At 49.4% G+C, this 20,363-nt stretch overlaps 1 protein-coding gene across 2 annotated transcripts in view; it reads left to right on the top strand.

Moving 5' to 3' along the window:
- Positions 1-17,563, top strand: part of C1QL2 (complement C1q like 2) — a 129,765-nt gene extending 112,202 nt beyond the window's left edge. Inside the window, exon 2 of one of the 2 annotated variants that reach the window (XM_073647566.1) lies at positions 14,041-17,563. In XM_073647566.1, coding sequence (XP_073503667.1) covers positions 14,041-14,220 — 180 coding nt within the window. In that variant the 3' untranslated portion in view covers positions 14,221-17,563. The remainder of the gene's footprint in view (positions 1-14,040) is intronic. The other variant, XM_073647567.1, reaches the window with a different exon arrangement.
- Positions 17,564-20,363: the final 2,800 nt, after the last annotated feature.

Genomic DNA, 20,363 nt, shown 5'->3' with positions numbered 1-20,363 from the left:
ACCCGGGTACCATAGAACCTGTAAAAAAAGAATAAAATAAAAAATAAACATTATACTCACCTTCTGATGGCCCCCGGTCTCCTGTACAATGCGTCCGGTCTCTTGTACGGCTCGCGATGGTCTAAAAGGACCCGCGGTGACGTCATTTAGTCATGTGACAGGTCACGTGACCGCTGACGTCGGGGGTCGCATGACCTGTCACATGACTAAATGACGTCATGAAAGGTCCTTTTAGACCATCGCGAGCCGTACAAGAGACTGGACGCATTGTACAGGAGACCGGGGGCCATCGGAAGGTGAGTATAATGTTTATTTTTTACCATTTTTATTCTTTTTTTTAACTGTTAACTTGGTCACACTATATATGCCGGTTACCGATTGCATGGATTTATATAGTGTGACCAAGTTGTCAAGCACTTTCCAAGTGATGCTAAAATCGCTTGTCAACCCGCATGCGGAAATGCAAGTGAAGAAAGCTTCACATCCACATGTCCCTGGCAGGAAAAATGCATGAAGAGGAAAAGTGTCTGGAAAAACCCAGCAGCACAGCACCTCAACTCAGCTCTGCTACACCAGTTAAAGGGGACCAGCCCTAAAGAAAAACTCACTAGCAGCATGTGGAAATACAAATGGACAGAATTAGTGAGCCGCTTCTTCAGTTAACCTGTGAAGAATTGAGAAGAGTAGCAGAACATATAAAGATGTCAGAAGAACAGATTTCCAAAGCACACAATCGCAGGCAACTGTTAGCTGTCATTAATGCAAAAATGGATGAGCTGGGGGAGAAAGAAGCTGAAGACGTCATTGGAACGTTCCTCCAGGAGCTAACACAGTTTCTAACCGGGTTGAAGTTGGAGGATGGAGGGACGGCACCAATTACCAAAAGCGGGAATCTCCGTCCACAGACTGAACTACAGGAATTGAAAGAACAATTCAAAGCCCTAACAACAGCCCTGCAGGAATCAACCAAAACCTCTGAACGGGTGATAGACTCAGACAGAACCTTTAACCTGCTCAGGCTAGATAAATCAGGGAGACAGTCCTCTCTAACACCACAAATCACCATAAGGAAAGAATTCAAGATCCTGGGACAGATTGGAGAATGCGAACAGAACGAGAGACTGTCTTATATGAACTTGTTGCACCAGATCGATGCAGGCTTACAGAAAGGCTACCAGCCAGATGAGATCGTTGAGGGGGTGGTGAAAGCGATCAGCCCAGGATTGAACCTCCGTAATATGCTAGAAATGAAGAGTCAATTGACCTTGCAACAGCTGAAGATGATTTTAAAAGGGCACTATAAAGAAGATAGTACTTCAGAATTGTTCCACTGACTCATTAACCTCTCACAGAAAAATAATGAATCACCCCAAAGTTTCTTGTTCAGAGCAATTGAACTTAAGGATAGACTGTTGTTTGCATCCAGAGATGTAGAAGCGGAAGAGAAGTTTGATGTTGGACTAGTCTAGAAGAAGTTCTTGAGATCATTGGGAACAGGGTTAATCAGCAAAGACATCAAGTTGCAGCTGATGCTCCTAAAATCACCAAAATAAGTCAGCTGAAGTTGGAGACCCTCCAGTGCCGCCTCCGAGAGGGAACCTTAAATCACCAACAAAAGAGAGGAACGCCAGCGCTGACTGGGAAGAAGTAATAGGAGAACTGCGAGCCGAGTTGATTGAAGTGAAAAAGTTGATTCGTTCCAGGCCAGAACCTGTACCCCTCAGACCCAGGAGTGGGTTCCAAAACAGAAGATACCCGGCTTGTGAAGCGTGCCGTTCATCAAATCAGAGTACGGTGTGTGTCCACTGTCTAAGATGTGGTGAGGAAGGACATTATGTGAAGGAATGCCAATGGTCACGGTCGTTTGGGTTAAAAGACAGGAGGTTGCCAGTGCGGGGAGACTGGTAACCACGACACGGAGGAGGCCCCAGAAGCAAATCCAAATCTCACCAAACCACAGAACGGCGCATGAGGTAAAACGGCTGCGTCAGTACTTTCCCCAAGTGTGTTCCTGTCTACAACAGCTGCAAGAGAGACAGGGGTATCAGTTACTTAATGCCCAGTGCAGAGGTCAAACGATGTACTCCTGGGAGGAGGATTCCTCGGTCAGTAAAGATAGCCTCATCAGCCTAATTGGTGAAAGGTGCTTTATACTGTGCCAGCTAGATGGACTCCTGGTAAAAGCACTGTGGGACACAGGAGCCCAAGCGAGCCTTTTAAATGAAGAATGGTGAAGGCGCTACCTGCCACATACCTGACTTCAGTCACTAAAAGAACTCTTAGGACCAGTGGAACGCCACGGCAAAGCCGTCAACCAGACCGACATCCCTTTCATAGGCTGGGTGGAAGTGACTTTCCAACTGAGGGCCACGAAGAATACCAACACCATTGAGCTTTTGGTACCTTTTCTCGTGACCAGTGATCAGAACGTGGCAGAGGATCCTATCCTGGGTTATAATGTAATCAGTGAGGTCATCACGAAACACAAGTCAGGGACACTGGTGGTGGATGCAATTGCCACATCGCTCGCCATACCCAAAGCCGTGGCTGAAAATATGATTCATAGAGTAAAGAAAGCACAGAATACAATGTGCCTAAAAGAAGTCAAGGTAGGCTGGCGCCCAACCATCATCCCTGCAAACCAAATGGTGTGGGTGAGGTGTGGAGTCCGGGTAGAACCGGGAAGAAAAGTCCAGAAAAGTCTGTTGGTGCCAAAATACTCCTCAGAACTTCCGGAAGGCCTAGTTCAAGGTGAGACTGTGCTTTCGATTCCTACTGGTGGGTTTGCTCGAGTGACAGTACCGGTGATGAATACTACAAAACATGAAATAAGACTGGATCCAAAGACTGTGTTAGGTCACATTGAAACCGTTAAAACGGTATTTCCAGCCAGTGTGAGACCAGCCCAGGGGTCTACCGTGAATTCAGTCTCCCCACCAAGGAACAGGAGTTGCCCAGGGGAGGAAATTGCATGACCCACCTTGGGGTCCTGGGATCCCCCAGTATCCCTGGAACACTTGTGTGCTGAAGATATAGCGGTAGCAAAACAGATGCTGAGAGAAGAATGTTATGCATTCTCTAAAGATGACTCTGATATAGGCTGTATCCCATCGTTGCAGTTGAAAACCAATTTGAAAGACACGACCCCAGTAACCAGAAGTTACATGTCTGTGCCAAAACCATTACACCGTGAAGTGAAAGAATATTTACAAGATCTCACCCACAGAGGTTGGGTCCAAAAGTTGAAGTCGTCATATTCCTCTCCTATTGTTTGTGTTAGGAAGTAGAACGGTACGTTGAGACTCTGCTATGATTACCGGGAACTAAACCGAAAGTCAGTACCTGATCGGCACCCAATACCAAAGATCCAAGATATGCTGGATAGCCTATCAGGAAGCACCTGGTTCTCTGTCCTCGATCAGGGTAAGGCATACCATCAAGGGTTTATCGAAGAGACCAGTAGACCCTCAGTTCAGATAAAGCAGAATTCCAGAGGAGCATGGAGACATGTTTAGAAGGATTGAGGGACGATATCTGCCAGCCGTACTTGGATGACAATGTGGCACACACAAAAAACAAAACGGTGAGGACCGTATTACACCGGTATCAACAACACGGAGTTAAGTTGACCCCAAAGAAGTGTGAACTGTTCAAAAGGCAAGTCCGATTTCTAGGGAAAATTGTGTCCGGAGAAGGATATTCCATGGACCCAGCAGAAATCACTCCGCTACTGGCCTTAAAAGACAAGCGGCCCTCTACCATTGGGGAGTTGAGGCAGATATTAGGATTCCTCTCCTACTATCATACTTACATTCGGAACTTCTCCAGGATTTTGGCCCCACTATACCTCTTCTTGGGGACGACGATAAGAGACAACAACACCCATGGAGAAAAAGAAGAACATGGATAGGACCGGGCTTAAAAGAAGCAATGCTGTTTCGTCCCAACAGCCCATTCTCTGGACTGCAGACCACCAGAAGGTATTGGAAGAACTAATACACTACCTGGTAAAACCACCCATCTTGGGATATCCTGATTTCAATTTACCATTTGTTCTTCATTGTGACACTTCTCAAGTTGGACTGGGAGCTGCCCTGTATCAGCATCAAGATGGAAAATTGAGAGTCATCGCTTACGGTTCTAGAACATTGACAGATGCCAAGAAGAATTACCATCTACATTTCGGAAAATTGGAGATCCTGGCACTGAAATGGGCTATCTATGAACGATTTAGAGATTATCTCTACTACAGAAAAGAGTTTAAGGTATACACTGACAACAACCCTTTGACCTATGTCCTTAGTACAGCCAAACTGAATGCAATGGGTCAGAGATGGGTCGCTGAACTAGCTGAACAGGCCAGGAAAATGCAATGCGGATGCTGACGGATTGACAAGAATGCCACTAGAGCCTGAGGAGTTCATGCAAGAATGCTCGGAGGAAGTCAGTCTGGAAGCAATTGAGAGCACTACCCAAGCAGTACAAGCTTATCAGGAGGAAGACACACCATTGTGGTGTCCGTTGACGGTGGAATCCACCATAAAAGCGAGAGAACAAGATCACCCCCTGTCTATTCAACAACTACCAAAAGGGAAAATCCATAGAGCACAACGGGAAAATCAGATAATTGGTAGAATACTACCAAAATCGGTTTCCAAGTAAGCGAGAGAGAGACAATGAGTCACCAGCAGTATCTGTTTTAATTAAAGAAAGGGCGAAGCTCTACCTGAGTGAAGACGGTATCCTGTATCGTAAAGGAGGACAAAACCGGCAGGTGGTACTACCCAGAGTATTCCGTAGGTTGGTCTTCAAAGAACTCCATGAAAACATGGGACACCAGGGAGTGGAAAGGACAACCAACTTGATCCGTGAATGTTTGTTTTGGCCATACATGCAGAGATATATTGAGAGGTACGTGACCAGGGAGTGTTGGTGTTGGAAAGATAAACATCCCAACACATCAACCCGGGCACCTATGGACAACATCTAAACTACATATCCGTTTGAGATGGTCTCAATAGACTTTCTACATCTCGATATGTGCAAGGGTGGCTACGAATACATCTTGGTGGTGATGGACCATTTCACTGGATTTGCTCAAGCATATGCCACCACCAATAAATCAGGTCTAACAGCAGCAGAGAAGATATTCAATGATTTTGCATTGCGGTTTGGGTTCCCTACGAGGTTACACCATGACCAAGGAAGAGAATTTGAGAACCAGCTCTTTGCCAAGCTAGGAAGGTACTGTAGAATTCAGAGATCCCACACAACGCCCTATCACCCAGAGAGTAATGGACAAGTGGAACGTTTTAACCGGACATTATTGTTGATGTTGCGCACTTTAACAGCTGATGAGAAGAATGACTGGAAGAGTTTTCTGTCAAAAGTGGTACATGCCTATAACTGTACAAAGAGCGATGCAACGGGTTATTCACCCTTTTTCTTATTGTATGGACGATCGCCAAGACTGCCAATCGACATCATGTTCGATACTCCGGTGTCAGAGACTTACAGAACGTATCCGGAGTACGTTAGGTAATGGAAGGAACGGATGACAGAGGCATACAACATAGCGTCCAAAGTGGTTACGCAAGGACAGAGCAAGAGTAAGGAGTACTATGATCAAAAATTTTAGGGAGCAGAATTGACATTGGGAAGCCGGGTGCTAGTCAAGAACGTACGTGAGAAAGGCGGTCCATGAAAACTTTGTTCGTACTGGGAAGACAAGTTGTATGTGGTCATAAGGAGGAAAGCTGGTGGCAGCCCAGTGTATGAAATCCGATTGGAAATGGGAGACAATAAAACCAGAATAGTCCATCGGAATTTACTACTACCCTGTGATTATCTCCCACCACAACAAAACTTCCCAGAAGTAGACCAACAGCGTCCGAGATCGACTAAGAGACCACCACAGACTGAAGCTCCTGAGGTGGATAGTGACCTTGAAAGTTCTGATGAGGAAGAGCACACCGTTGTATTTCTCGGACCGGCAAGGAGAGGGATGTACCATCCTCAGGAGAGTGAACTAAGTCCCGAGGCTCCAGAGTTCGTACCAAGGAGTACAGATGAAGTCCAATTCAGATCTAATGATCGAACAACGGTCCTTGAAGAGACACTCAGGAGGAGCGGAATTACTAGACTGTGCGGAAACAAGCGACTCAGGAGAAGTACAGGAACTTACAGAGGCAGCTCCAAGAGCATCTGAGGAAGCACGGGAAATGATTGCAGTGGAAGAAACTTCTGTGACCGAAGAACCCGTGGTCTCTGAGGAACAACCCACCAGGAGGATGTTGACTCGAGAAGTGAGGAGGGCTGTGATGCTGACGTATGAGACACTTGGTGAACCGAGTCAAGTGCCAAGGACTGTCGACTGGAAACAGGTATCTCTGCCTGCGGACCAGGTAAGTCCACTTGAGTGGTATTCACCACCGAGAGGCAGTATGGAAGATGCCTGGTGGAAAGACTTGTTTTCATGCTTTGATTTTTCTTAAAAGACTTTGTAGAAACAAAGAACTGTTAAAGCATAGAGAGAGAGCTGGTTGAAGACGTACGAAACGCTCCAGCTGAAGAGATGCTGATTGTTATAATTGTGTTAATTGTTTATTTCTTACAGGCGTCCTACAAGAAAAAGGTCGTAAGATTAGGTTGTTATCCATGTATATAAACGTTATACCAATTTCACAATGCCTATTTGTATATAAAGTTATCCAACTTTCACGACTGTCTCAGAATTGGTCAGACTGACCAATTAAGACGAATGTTGAGGACGACGTTCAAAAAGGAGGGAAGAGTGTGACATGCAGAAGAAGTGCTGTTGCTTTAAAAGCATTCAGCAACTATTAGGCTATATGCCGACAATGCGTCTATAATGCGTTTCCACGGCGGCATTTCTGCTGCGGAAACACATTAAAAACGCTTCTTAAGTTGTCTGCTATGTTTCCCAATGATAATCTGCTGTGCTGTGCACATGCTGCGGAAATTTCCGCTGCGGATTATCATTGCGGAAAAATCCGCAGCACAACCATTAATTGTGCGGAATCGCGGCTAAATCGCTGAAATTGACTTGCATTGGACCGCATAACATCCGCATGACTACACGTACACAGGCGGATATCATGCGGTTCAATACGCGGATGGTACCCGGGTCTGGAGGAGAGGAGACTCTCCTCCAGACCCGGGTACCATAGTACCTGTAGTTAAAAAAGAATTAAAATTTAAAAACAAACATATACTCACCTTCTGATGGCCCCCTGTCTGCTTTCGGCGGCGCTGCTGGCTCTTCGGCTGTTTGCAGTGGTGTAAAAGGACCTTCCATGACGTCATTTAGTCATGTCACAGGTCACGCGACTGCTGACGTCATGGAATGTCCTTTTTAGAGCACCTTGAGCCACCGAAGACACCGTAGAGGAGACCAGGGGCCATTGGAAGGTAAGTATAATGTTTTTTTTTATTTTTCAACATTTTTATTCTTTTTTTTACTATTGATGCTGCATTTGCAGCATCATAACTTGGTCACACAGCATAAATCCATGCCGGTTGCATGGATTTATATAGTGTGACCACGTTGTCAAGCACCTTTACAAGTGATGCTAAAATCGCTTGGAAAAGAGCTTGACAACCTGCATGCGAAATTGCGTGATCAAAACGCTTCACAAACGCTTCTACCTGGCAGAGAAAATGCATGTAAAATCCACATGTGTTTTTCCTGCCAGGGAGATGCAGAAACGCTCAGGAAAAATCCGCAGCATTTCTGCATCGTGGGCACTTAGCCTTAGCAGTAACACAAGCACATGAGACAGAAAGTGTTGTGCTCCAGAAGCATCCAGCAACTAGAGGGGTTAACACAGTCACAGGAGAAGGGGAATGTTTTAGCAGAGCCCCAGGGGGATTGTGGGGAAGTTGTTTTCTGTCTGGCTGGAACCCAAGAGAAAGGTGGTGTGTGTGATCTGTATCTCACAGAAGCACCCCTGCAAGTGAAAAGGATTCAAGTCAGGAGTGAAGCTAAGCAAAGGTCAGATAGAGTTTCTGAACTAGTAGTGCAGAGTATTGTCAGGCAGAAAGATAAGGACTGTAAGAAATGGTGTCACAGGGATCATCTCCCTCATCACACCCTTGCCCCTCCATCTCACTGTGCTGTAAAGAATGCTGTGTTCATTAATGTGCCTTTGCATTAGAATTGTGCTGTCCTGTACTACTGGGAAGACTGTGAACTGCTGTGCTGCTAAGGAAACTGTACTGTTTGTCACTGGAGCCTGTTGCTGATAAGACTTAACTTGCACTGGCTGTGCGGCTTCTTATTAAATGCTACTGTTCTACCGTTTATGAGGACTCTTGTCAAGTGTGTCTGATCAGCAAGTGAAACAACCTACGTATCAATGCCTGAGGGTCAATACCCCTGTGTGCCTGAGAGAAGCTGCAGCACATGGTCTATGGTCGCCGAGAGTAACGGTACCCCCAGGATTCCAAAGAATTCATGTAACCTGTCTCGCCCCTATCTGAACCTAGCGGCGTGCGGGTAACATTAACCCTCTCTGATCCTACCATGGAGGAGAAACTTCCATGTTTCATATCACTGAAGCTAATAGCCCCAGAGAAACACATCTCCCCTCCAGTTTTGTGTCACACCTGTCATTTAAGACACAATGATAACTATGAGAACAGAGACGCAAAGAAAAGCCCCGCCCACAAGCATATCATTATCTCCAAACTGCAATCAAAGATTAAATCACAGGATGAAATTCATCAACCTAGGTAGACACTGCCCGGAGTTCACTTCCACCATCCTGATGTCAGGTTCCCTTTAAGCCTCAGGATCTGGTGATGTAATGGAGAGAGTTTATCCTACTTGATCTGTATTGCAGGCTCCACCGGCAGATTGTACTGATACATTGCACAGGGCAGAGTATCTCTATGTATTTGTAGATTGTTTCATCCAATAACATTACTAAAAAATAATAATGACAGAAACACAAATAAATAAACCACAATAGTGCATGAAAATAATAGAGGCTACTTAGTTAACACAATTTTGATCAAAATAATGCAAAAGCCATCCCACCATGTCACGGCGACCCTTATGGGACAGTCCTAACGCTAATATTTAAAACCTTACCGTTTGTGAAGTGACATTGTACATGTAGATAAGGATGAAAGACTGAACCAAAACAGCGGACAGAGACCTGGGGAGGAAGAGGAGTAAACGCTCCAGCGCAGGGGAAGGGCGGATATCGCATTGTTTTTATCAAAGTGATGTTACCTAAGTAGCCTTTATTATTTTCCTGCACTATTGCGGTTTATTTACTTATTGCAGGGTATTTGTGCATTGTGCTTCTGTCGTTGTTTTTTTTCTATTAATGGCCATGTGTGAACATGCTCTTACACGCTGCATTCACACCCATTCACATTCCAGTTCAGTTCTTTGGGTTTTTTAAAAAATAATAATGTAAAACACTTTATAATGAAAACAATATTGTCTTTTTAATGCATTTATTTTAAATAATTCACAAATCAGCAGATAACACGGACATATCAGGGGTCCCTGTAATCGTAACGATCTGCACAACACAGCGATCCGATTAGTTACGGGGATCGGTAAATGGCGTAAAAAAAAAAAAGGTGTAATTTATATTTTTCTCTATTAAATCCATAAAAATGTAATAAAACCGTAACGGCCGTGTTCACACGTGGTGTAAATGCTGCTTTTCCTGCGGTGTCCGCACCACACGGCGCAGTAACGATCTCCTCGGATTATGGCGTCTTTGCGGCGCTTCTTTTATGCGTTTTCCTTCTTATTTGATGCGATTTTGGGGCAGATGAAGCCGAGTTATTGACGCTTTTTACCGGCACAGAAAAGCTTTGATTCTCATTGTGGAGTTTGGTGCGGATCCTGCAGAAAACAAAAACACAGCGTATTTCTGCAGCGTGTGAACACGGCCACAGACACCAGAAGCCGGATGTCGTATAGTGACGCTACATAAACATAGGGGGTAACTCGCTAGCCGGCCGTGGGCAGTGAATCCCCCTCTATTGATTCCTTTATGTTTTAACCATTTAACTGTCCAAAGAGCATGAAGACAAATCGGAGAAACAGACAGATAAACTGGTATAAATATGCAAATTCATTTTATTGTAGTATATTATAAAGAGTAATAAAAGGACAATAAGCAGGGGGGGTGCAATATCAATTCATAAAACAGTGTATATCCCCTACTATATGGGCTGATATCGGGGGAGAAAAATGGTGACATATTAGCTCTAAGTAATATTCATAGACTCTGATTAATGCAATCTGCCCCGTGGCCAAAAAGAAACCACACCTAACCTATCCAGGGATGGAGGGAGGGTAGTAAAGGTAGGAAAGCGCCCGACGCGCGTTTCGCGGTGCGGCAGACCGCTTTGTCAAGGGCGATGAGTTTGTCAATAATAATGATAATAATGTATGTAAAGCGCTGTGGAATTAATGGCGCTATATATAAGTGAGGAAAATAAATAAATTCAGGAACGAAGATAACGCAGCTTACAACTGGTTTTCCTTACAGCTTAGGATCTCAGCATCTTGTCTGTCAGTTTGTGACAGTAAAATGTGCTCCAGCTCCACACACAGTGAGCAGGAACATCCTGGATCCTTATTCCTTTTATCGGTGCTTTCCTGTCACTATTAAACAGTAGTAGATAGTAGTTGGTGCACTGTATACGGAGGTGAGCTTATTCTGCAGCATTGAGGACGGTTAGGCTACGGCATGAGATCAGGTCGGCTTTGGCTGCTGTAACCTGATGTCCCCCGTAATGCCGCGTGTTCAGCACTGTGCGCCCCTTGTGGTGCGTCAGCCCTGGGTTTATTTGTCTACATGCTCCAGAATGTTCTTCCTCCACCCACAAACGTTCTGTGCACCTCATCCCTCGTCATCCTCAGGCCGCCGCAGCCTCCATGCCGGTGATTAGCAAAAAGCCGCATCAAATATATCCAGGAAGTTTCTACAAGGAAAAAAGGTTTTGTGCAAGAATGGTGACCAGCGCTGCGACTGCAGTCAGTGGAGCCGGTGCACGCGGGCACTCGTAGAGGTTAGTGATGAGTCTGTGTTTAGGGTCTGCGCTTATTGCTGGTCGTGTAGGGTCTCTTCATGTTGTGGGGTCACTTCTCCGTTGGATGATGGTTGACATTGCTGCGTTCAGTTCTTCTCTGCTGGTCATTCTTGCATCCTCTGTAGAGCGGGAATCACCAGGTGCTGCGCTGTGTATTATGGCCTCCCTGCACCAACCATGTGTGAACTACGGCCTAGGTGTCGGCTGGCGTCACCTCTCCTAGCACACGGAGTGATTGGACCTATCGTGTGGAGTGACACAGGCGCGGACAAGTGAATGAGGACATTGACTTCTCAGTTTATTAAGATGCATTTACAAGTTGCAGACACAATTTTTTGCCGCATTGTCTTGCCACAGTGTTCAAAAATTGCGGCAAAAGCTCTGCAGTGTGTGAACGCAGCGTAGAAGAGTTCTGCGAGGTGAGCAGCGCTGGTGATGTTCACGTGTCCTTGTTGGTGAGCAATCATGACAATAGGCACATTGCAGAGCTGGCGTCATTAGCGCTGCCCACCTCACGATTCAGTGACGCCGGACATCCATGTGACACAGAAAATGACGCCAGGGCACAGGTGGCACTTTATTTGTGGAATTGGGGAAAGAAAACATTGTATGTGCACTGGTGGGGTCTATATGTCAGGGCGGCTCAGTGGTGGGCAGTCACGGTTCTGCAGTGGGCAGTCATATCTCAGATCTGGGCAGTCACGCCTTTGTTATGGGCAGTCACGGCTCAGTGGTGGGCAGTCAGGGCTCAGTGGTGGGCAGTCAGGGCTCAGTAGTGGGCAGTCACGGTTCTGTGGTGGGCAGTCACGGCTCAGTGGTGGGCAGTCACGGCTCAGTGGTGCGCAGTCACGGCTCAGTGGTGGGCAGACACGGTTCTGCGGTGGGCATTTACGGCTCAGTGGTGGGGTGTGACGGCTCTGGTGGGCAGTCACGGATCAGTGGTGGGCAGTCACGATTCTGTGGTGGGCAGTCACAGTTCTGCGGTGAGCAGTCACGGTTCTGCGGTGAGCAGTCATGACTTAGTGGTGGGCAGTCACGGTTCTGCGGTGGGCATTCACAGCTCAGTGGTGGGCAGTCATGGCTCAGTGGTGGGCAGTCACGGATCTGCGGTGCACATTCACGGCTCAGTGGGGGGCAGTCACGACTCAGTGGTGGGCAGTCACAGTTCTCTGGCTCAGTGGTGGGCAGTCACAACTCAGTGGTGGGGAGTCACGGTCCTCTGGCTCAGTGGTGGGCAGTCACGGCTCAGTGGTGGGCAGTCACGGTTCTGCGGTGGGCAGTCATGACTTAGTGGTGGGCAGTCACAGTTCTGCGCTGGGAATTCACGGCTCAGTGGTGGGCTGTCACGGCTCAGTGGTGGGCAGTCACGACTCAGTGGTGGGCAGTCACAGTTCTCTGGCTCAATGGTGGGCAGTCATGGCTCAGTGGTGGGCAGTTACGACTCAGCGGTGGGCAGTCACGACTCAGCGGTGGGCAGTCACGATTCTGCGGTGGGCAGTCACGATTCTGCAGTGAGCAGTCATGGTTCTGCGGTGGGCAGTCACTGTTCTCTGGCTCAGTGGTGGGCAGTCACGGCTCAGTGGTGGGCAGTCACGACTCAGTGGTGGGCAGTCACGACTCAGCGGTGGGCAGTCACGACTCAGCGGTGGGCAGTCACAGTTCTCTGGCTCAGTGGTGGGCAGTCACGGTTCTGTGGTGGGCAGTCATGACTTAGTGGTGGGCAGTCACGGTTCTACGGTGGGAATTCATGGCTCAGTGGTGGGCAGTCACGGCTCAGTGGTGGGCGGTCGCGGCTCAGTGGTGGGCAGTCACAGTTCTCTGGCTCAATGGTGGGCAGTCATGGCTCAGTGGTGGGCAGTCACGACTCAGTGGTGGGCTGTCACAGTTTTCTGGCTCAATGGTGGGCAGTCACGACACAGTGGTGGGCAGTTACGACTCAGTGGTGGGCAGTCACAGTTCTCTGGCTCAATGGTGGGCAGTCATGGCTCAGTGGTGGGCAGTCACGACTCAGTGGTGGGCAGTCACAGTTTTCTGGCTCAATGGTGGGCAGTCACGGCTCAGTGGTGGGCAGTTACGACTCAGTGGTGGGCAGTCATGACTCAGCGGTGGGCACTCACGACTCAGCGGTGGGCAGTCACAGTTCTCTGGCTCAGTGGTGGGCAGTCACGACTCAGTGGTGAGCAGTCACGGCTCAGTGGTGGGCAGTCACAGTTTTCTGGCTCAATGGTGGGCAGTCACAGCTCAGTGGTGGGCAGTTACGACTCAGTGGTGGGCAGTCATGACTCAGCGGTGGGCAGTCACGACTCAGCGGTGGGCAGTCACAGTTCTCTGGCTCCATGGTGGGCAGTCATGGATCAGTGGTGGGCAGTCACGACTCAGTGGTGGGCAGTCATGGTTCTGCGGTGGGCAGTCACGGCTCAGTGGTGGGCAGTCAAGTCACGGTTCTGCGGTGGGCATTCACAGCTCAGTGGTGGGGTGTCACAGCTTTGTGGTGGGCAGTCACGGCTCAGTGCTGGGCAATCACGGTTCTGCGGTGGGCAGTCATAGCTCAGATGTGTGCAGTCATGTTTAGGGACTTGTTCCATCCAGAACATGTGTGTATGATATTGCACCGCACTGGACACTGCTGAAGGGCCTCCTGGGCTTGATCTGCAGATGGTTGAATGACGAACATATAAATGGAGATAATTGATCTCTTGGAGAACAGAATTCTGTGCACAGAACATTATATACATCATCAATTATTGATTGCGAAGGGCGGGGGGAGTGATGTGGTCCTGGGGGTGTGGTGGGAGTGATGTGGTCCTGGGGGGGCGGTGGGAGTTACGTGGTCCTGGGGGGGTGGTGGGAGTGATGTGGGCCGGCGTGGGAGGTGGGAGCGATGTTATTATATTGCAGGCATATACAGGGTTAATATTCAATTCCCGGTAGTTATCTCGCTTCCTTTTTCCTCAGGTCCGGGCCAGCGCCATCGCCCAGGACGCGGATCAGAACTATGACTACGCCAGTAACAGCGTGGTGCTGCACCTGGACTCCGGCGACGAGATCTACGTGAAGCTGGACGGCGGGAAGGCGCATGGTGGGAACAACAACAAGTACAGCACCTTCTCCGGATTCATCCTCTACCCCGACTAGGCTGGCGACCGCCCCGAGTCCACGGGAAAGAATCCTCCGCTGCCGACTGCCCACTTGTGATGTATACAGAGCTCCATGTACAACAGTGACCCAAGAAGTGGATCACATCCATTCTCCACAGTGACCCTCATCCTCCGCACAGGAAGCCTGGAACACAGAGGACCTCTGGTGAAGAACATGTGACACCCCGATCCATGGACATTGTATACATGATGTATGCGCAAATGCTGACAACATCTGACCTTCCCCAATACAGGTGACACTCGCCACCACCTCCGATACAGGTGACACTCGCCACCTCCCCTGATTTGGATGACACTCGCCACCTCTCCTCCATACAGGTGACACTCGCCACCTCCCCGATACAGGTGACACTTGCCACCTCTCCTCGATACGGGTGATAATCACCACCTTCCCCGATTTGGATGACACTCGCTACCTCCCCTGATTTAGATGACACTCGCCACACCCCCAATTTGGGTGACACTCGCCACCACCCCCAATTTGGGTGACACTCGCCACCCCCCGATATGGGTGACACTCGCCACCTCCATTAATACAGGTGACACTTGTGACCTCCCCCGATACGGGTGACACTCTCGACTTCCCCCGATGCAGGAGACACTCGCCACCTCCACCAATATGGGTGACACAGCTTCCACCGATACAGGTGACACTCACAACATCCCCTGATATGGATGATACTCGCTACCTCCCCCAATACGGGTGACACTCTCAACTTCCCCCAATACAGATGACACTCTCAACACTCCACGATATGGGTGGCACTCGCCACCTCCCCCGATACAGGTGACACTCGCTAGCACCCCTGATGCGGGTGACACTCGCCATAACCCTTGATATTGGTGCCATTCACCACTACCCTCAATACATGTGACACTCTCCACCTCCCCCGATTTGAGTGATATTCGCCACCTCCCTTGATAACGGGTGACACTCGCCACCTCCCCCGATATGGGTCACATTTGCCACCTCCCACAATACAGGTGACACTTGTCACCTCCTCCGATTTGGATGACACTCACCACCTCTCCTCGATACGGGTGACACTCGCCACTTCCCCTGATACGGGTGACACTCGCTACCTCCCCCGATATGGGTCACATTCGCCACCTCCCCCAATACAGGTGACACTCGCCACCTCCCCCGATTTGAACGACACTTACCACCTCTCCTCGATACAGGTGACACTCGCCACCTTCCCGATACGGGTGACACTCGCCACCTCTCCTCAATACAGGTGACACTTGCTACCTCCCAGATTTAGTTGACACTTGCCACCTCTCCTCATTACGGGTGATAATCACCACCTTCCCCGATTTGGACGACACTCGCTACCTCCCCTGATTTAGATGACACTCACCACCACCCCCAATTTGGGTGACACTCGCCACCCCCCTCAATACGGGTGACACTCGCCACCTCCCCTGATACGGTTGACACTCTCAACTTCCCCCGACATGGGAGACACTCGCCACCTACCTCAATATGGGAGACACTCGCCACCTCCCCCAATATGGGTGACAGTCACAACGTCCACCGATACGGGTGACACTAGCAACATCCCCTGATATGGGTGACACTCGCCACCGATATGGGTGCCATTCACCACCACCCTCAATACATGTGACACTCGCCACCTCCCCCGATTTGGGTGATATTCGCCACCTCCCTTGATAAAGGTGACACTTGCCACTGCCCTCAATACAGGTGACACTCGTCACCTCCCCCGATCTGGGTCACATTCGCCACATCCCATGATACAGGTGACACTCGCCACCTCCTCTGATTTGGATGACACTTGCGACCTCTCCTCTATACGGGTGACATTCGCCACCTCCCCCAATACGGGTGACACTCGCCACCTCCCCCAACACAGGTGACACTCGCCACCTCCCCAGATACAAGTGACCCTCGTCACCTCCCCCGATTTGGATGACATTCGCCACATCCCCCGATTTGAGTGACACTCGCCACCTCTCCTCGATATGGGTGACAATCACCACCTTCTCCGATTTGGGTGACACTCGCCACCTCTCCTCGATGCGGGTGACATCATCTTCCTCGATACGGCTGACACCACTTCCCCCAATTTGGGTGACACTCGCCACCTCTCCTTGATACGGCTGACACTCACCAACTCACCTCCTCCCCTGATTTGGGTGACACTCTCCACCTCTCCTTGATACGCCACTCGCCACCTTCCCCAGTTTGGATGATACCCGTCACCACCTTCAATACAGGTGACACTCGCCACCTCCCCTGATACGGGTGACATTCGCCACCTACCCCGATATGGGTGACACTCGCCACTTCTCCTTGATACGGGTGACACTCTCCACCTTCCCCAGTTTGGATGACACTCACCACCGCCCTCAATACGGGTGACTCTCGCCACCTCTCTTCGTTACAGGTGACACTCGCCACAACCCTAAATACAGATGACACTCTCCACCTCCTCCGATACGGGTAACACTCGCCACCTCCCCCGATATGGGTAACACTTGCCACCTCCACAGATATGGGTAACACTCGCCACCTCCCCCGATATGGGTAACACTTGCCACCTCCCCTGATATGGGTAACACTCGCCACCCCCACAGATATAGGTAACACTCGCCACCCCCACAGATACGGGTAACACTCACCACCTCCTCCGATACGAGTAACACTCGCCACCTCCTCCAATATGGGTAACACTCGCCACCTCCCCCGATATGGGTAACACTCGCCACCTCTTCCGATATGGGTAACACTCGCCACCTCCTCCGATATGGGTAACACTCGCCACCTCTTCCGATATGGGTAACACTCGCCACCTCCTCCGATATGGGTAACACTTGCCACCTCCCCTGATATGGGTAACACTCGCCACCTCCTCTGATATGGGTAACACTCGCCACCTCCCCCGATATGGGTAACACTCGCCACCTCCTCCGATATGGGTAACACTCGCCACCTCTTCCGATATGGGTAACACTCGCCACCTCCTCCGATATGGGTAACACTTGCCACCTCCCCTGATATGGGTAACACTCGCCACCTCCTCTGATATGGGTAACACTCGCCTCCTCCTCCGATATGGGTAACACTCGCCACCTCCCCTGATATGGGTAACACTCGCCACCTCCTCTGATATGGGTAACACTCGCCACCTCCTCTGATATGGGTAACACTCGCCACCTCCTCCGATATGGGTAACACTCGCCACCTCCCCCGATATGGGTAACACTCGCCACCTCCCCCGATATGGGTAACACTCGCCACCTCCTCCGATATGGGTAACACTCGCCACCTCCTCCGATATGGGTAACACTCGCCACCTCCTCTGATATGGGTGACACTCGCCACCTCCCCTGATATGGGTAACACTCGCCACCTCCTCCGATACGGGTAACACTCGCCACCTCCTCCGATATGGGTAACACTCGCCACCTCCCCCGATATGGGTAACACTCGCCACCTCCTCCGATATGGGTAACACTCGCCACCTCCCCCGATATGGGTAACACTCGCCACCTCCTCCGATATGGGTAACACTCGCCACCTCCTCCGATATGGGTAACACTCGCCACCTCCTCCGATATGGGTAACACTCGCCACCTCCTCCGATATGGGTAACACTCGCCACCTCCTCCGATATGGGTAACACTCGCCACCTCCTCCAATATGGGTAACACTCGCCACCTCCTCCGATATGGGTAACACTTGCCACCTCCCCTGATATGGGTAACACTCGCCACCTCCTCCGATATGGGTAACACTCGCCACCTCCTCCGATATGGGTAACACTCGCCACCTCCTCCGATATGGGTAACACTCGCCACCTCCTCCGATATGGGTAACACTCGCCACCTCCTCCGATATGGGTAACACTCGCCACCTCCTCCAATATGGGTAACACTCGCCACCTCCTCCGATATGGGTAACACTCGCCACCTCCTCCGATATGGGTAACACTCGCCACCTCCTCCGATATGGGTAACACTCGCCACCTCCTCCGATATGGGTAACACTCGCCACCTCCTCCGATATGGGTAACACTCGCCACCTCCTCCGATATGGGTAACACTCGCCACCTCCTCCGATATGGGTAACACTCGCCACCTCCTCCGATATGGGTAACACTCGCCACCTCCTCCAATATGGGTAACACTCGCCACCTCCTCCGATATGGGTAACACTCGCCACCTCCTCCGATATGGGTAACACTCGCCACCTCCTCCGATATGGGTAACACTCGCCACCTCCTCCAATATGGGTAACACTCGCCACCTCCTCCGATATGGGTAACACTCGCCACCTCCTCCGATATGGGTAACACTCGCCACCTCCTCCGATATGGGTAACACTCGCCACCTCCTCCGATATGGGTAACACTCGCCACCTCCCCCGATATGGGTGACACGTGACTGCCATAATGCACGGGTGACACACACACAGCAGATTATGTATATTCTGTTCTGTAGGTAACATACGTGACCTTCATCGTGACATCAGAGTTTGCATTGGTCCGGTCTATGGATACTTAACCGCACCAACCTATAGATGACATATGTACCCGACATGGATCCATAAAATGTATGACCTTGTGTATAATATCCACATCAATCACCACCACCTCCATAGGGATCTGGCACATCTGCTGGTGGTCTCATGAAGGCTGCTCTTCCTCTATCCCTGTAGTCAGAAGAGACCCTCGTCCAGTGAGAAGAGCTCTCTGTGGAGGTGGTTTTAGGACGAGCGCCCATATTACATTGCGTCCCCCACAAGGACATGTTAGGGTCGCGCCGGCAGCTTTGTGTGGATCTGGGGCTTCTGAGACCTTCATGGATGGATTGTGAGTGACAGCAGCTCGCTCTCTCATAATCATCTTATTCTTTTGGGGTCCATCATTTTTCTATTCTGTTCCCTGGAGGATAAACATTGGTTGTCATTACTCCAGGACACAGGCAGGAAGTGTATACGAGGCTCTGGGGGGTCTTAACCTGGACTCATTGCCAAGAATTCACTCTGGAGACCAAATGTCACTGTCTGTTCTGCTGCAAACTAGATAAAAAGGTTTTTAAACAATGATTGTGACTCTGTTTCCAATGATTCCCTGACAAGATGCCCCATTCACATGACACTGAAGACCCCCGACTGCAGGACAGCAAAGAATACCAGACTAAACCTCTGAAGTCCCTTATATTTGTGTACTGATCCTGAGTTACCTCCTGTATTATACTCCAGAGCTGCACTCACTATTCTGCTGGTGCAGTCACTGTGTACATACATTACATTACTGATCCTGAGTTACCTCCTGTATTATACTCCAGAGCTGCACTCACTATTCTGCTGGTGCAGTCACTGTGTACATACATTACATTACTGATCCTGAGTTACATCCTGTATTATACTCCAGAGCTGCACTCACTATTCTGCTGGTGCAGTCACTGTGTACATACATTACATTACTGATCCTGAGTTACATCCTGTATTATACCCCAGAGCTGCACTCACTATTCTGCTGGTACAGTCACTGTGTACATACATTACATTACTGATCCTGAGTTACATCCTGTATTATACTCCAGAGCTGCACTCACTATTCTGCTGGTGCAGTCACTGTGTACATACATTACATTACTGATCCTGAGTTACATCCTGTATTATACTCCAGAGCTGCGCTCACTATTCTGCTGGTGCAGTCACTGTGTACATACATTACATTACTGATCCTGAGTTACCTCCTGTATTATACTCCAGAGCTGCGCTCACTATTCTGCTGGTGCAGTCACTGTGTACATACATTACATTACTGATCCTGAGTTACCTCCTGTATTATACTCCAGAGCTGCGCTCACTATTCTGCTGGTGCAGTCACTGTGTACATACATTACATTACTGATCCTGAGTTACATCCTGTATTATACTCCAGAGCTGCACTCACTATTCTGCTGGTGCAGTCACTGTGTACATACATTACATTACTGATCCTGAGTTACCTCCTGTATTATACTCCAGAGCTGCACTCACTATTCTGCTGGTGCAGTCACTGTGTACATACATTACATTACTGATCCTGAGTTACATCCTGTATTATACTCCAGAGCTGCACTCACTATTCTGCTGGTGCAGTC

Source organism: Phyllobates terribilis, unplaced genomic scaffold (genome assembly GCF_046119375.1).
Source record: "Phyllobates terribilis strain yellow unplaced genomic scaffold, ASM4611937v1 Scaffold_9__5_contigs__length_417890890, whole genome shotgun sequence".
NCBI lineage: Eukaryota > Metazoa > Chordata > Amphibia > Anura > Dendrobatidae > Phyllobates > Phyllobates terribilis.
The sequence above is the reverse complement of the archived record's forward strand: the minus strand, read 5'-3'. Positions and strand labels throughout refer to the sequence as shown.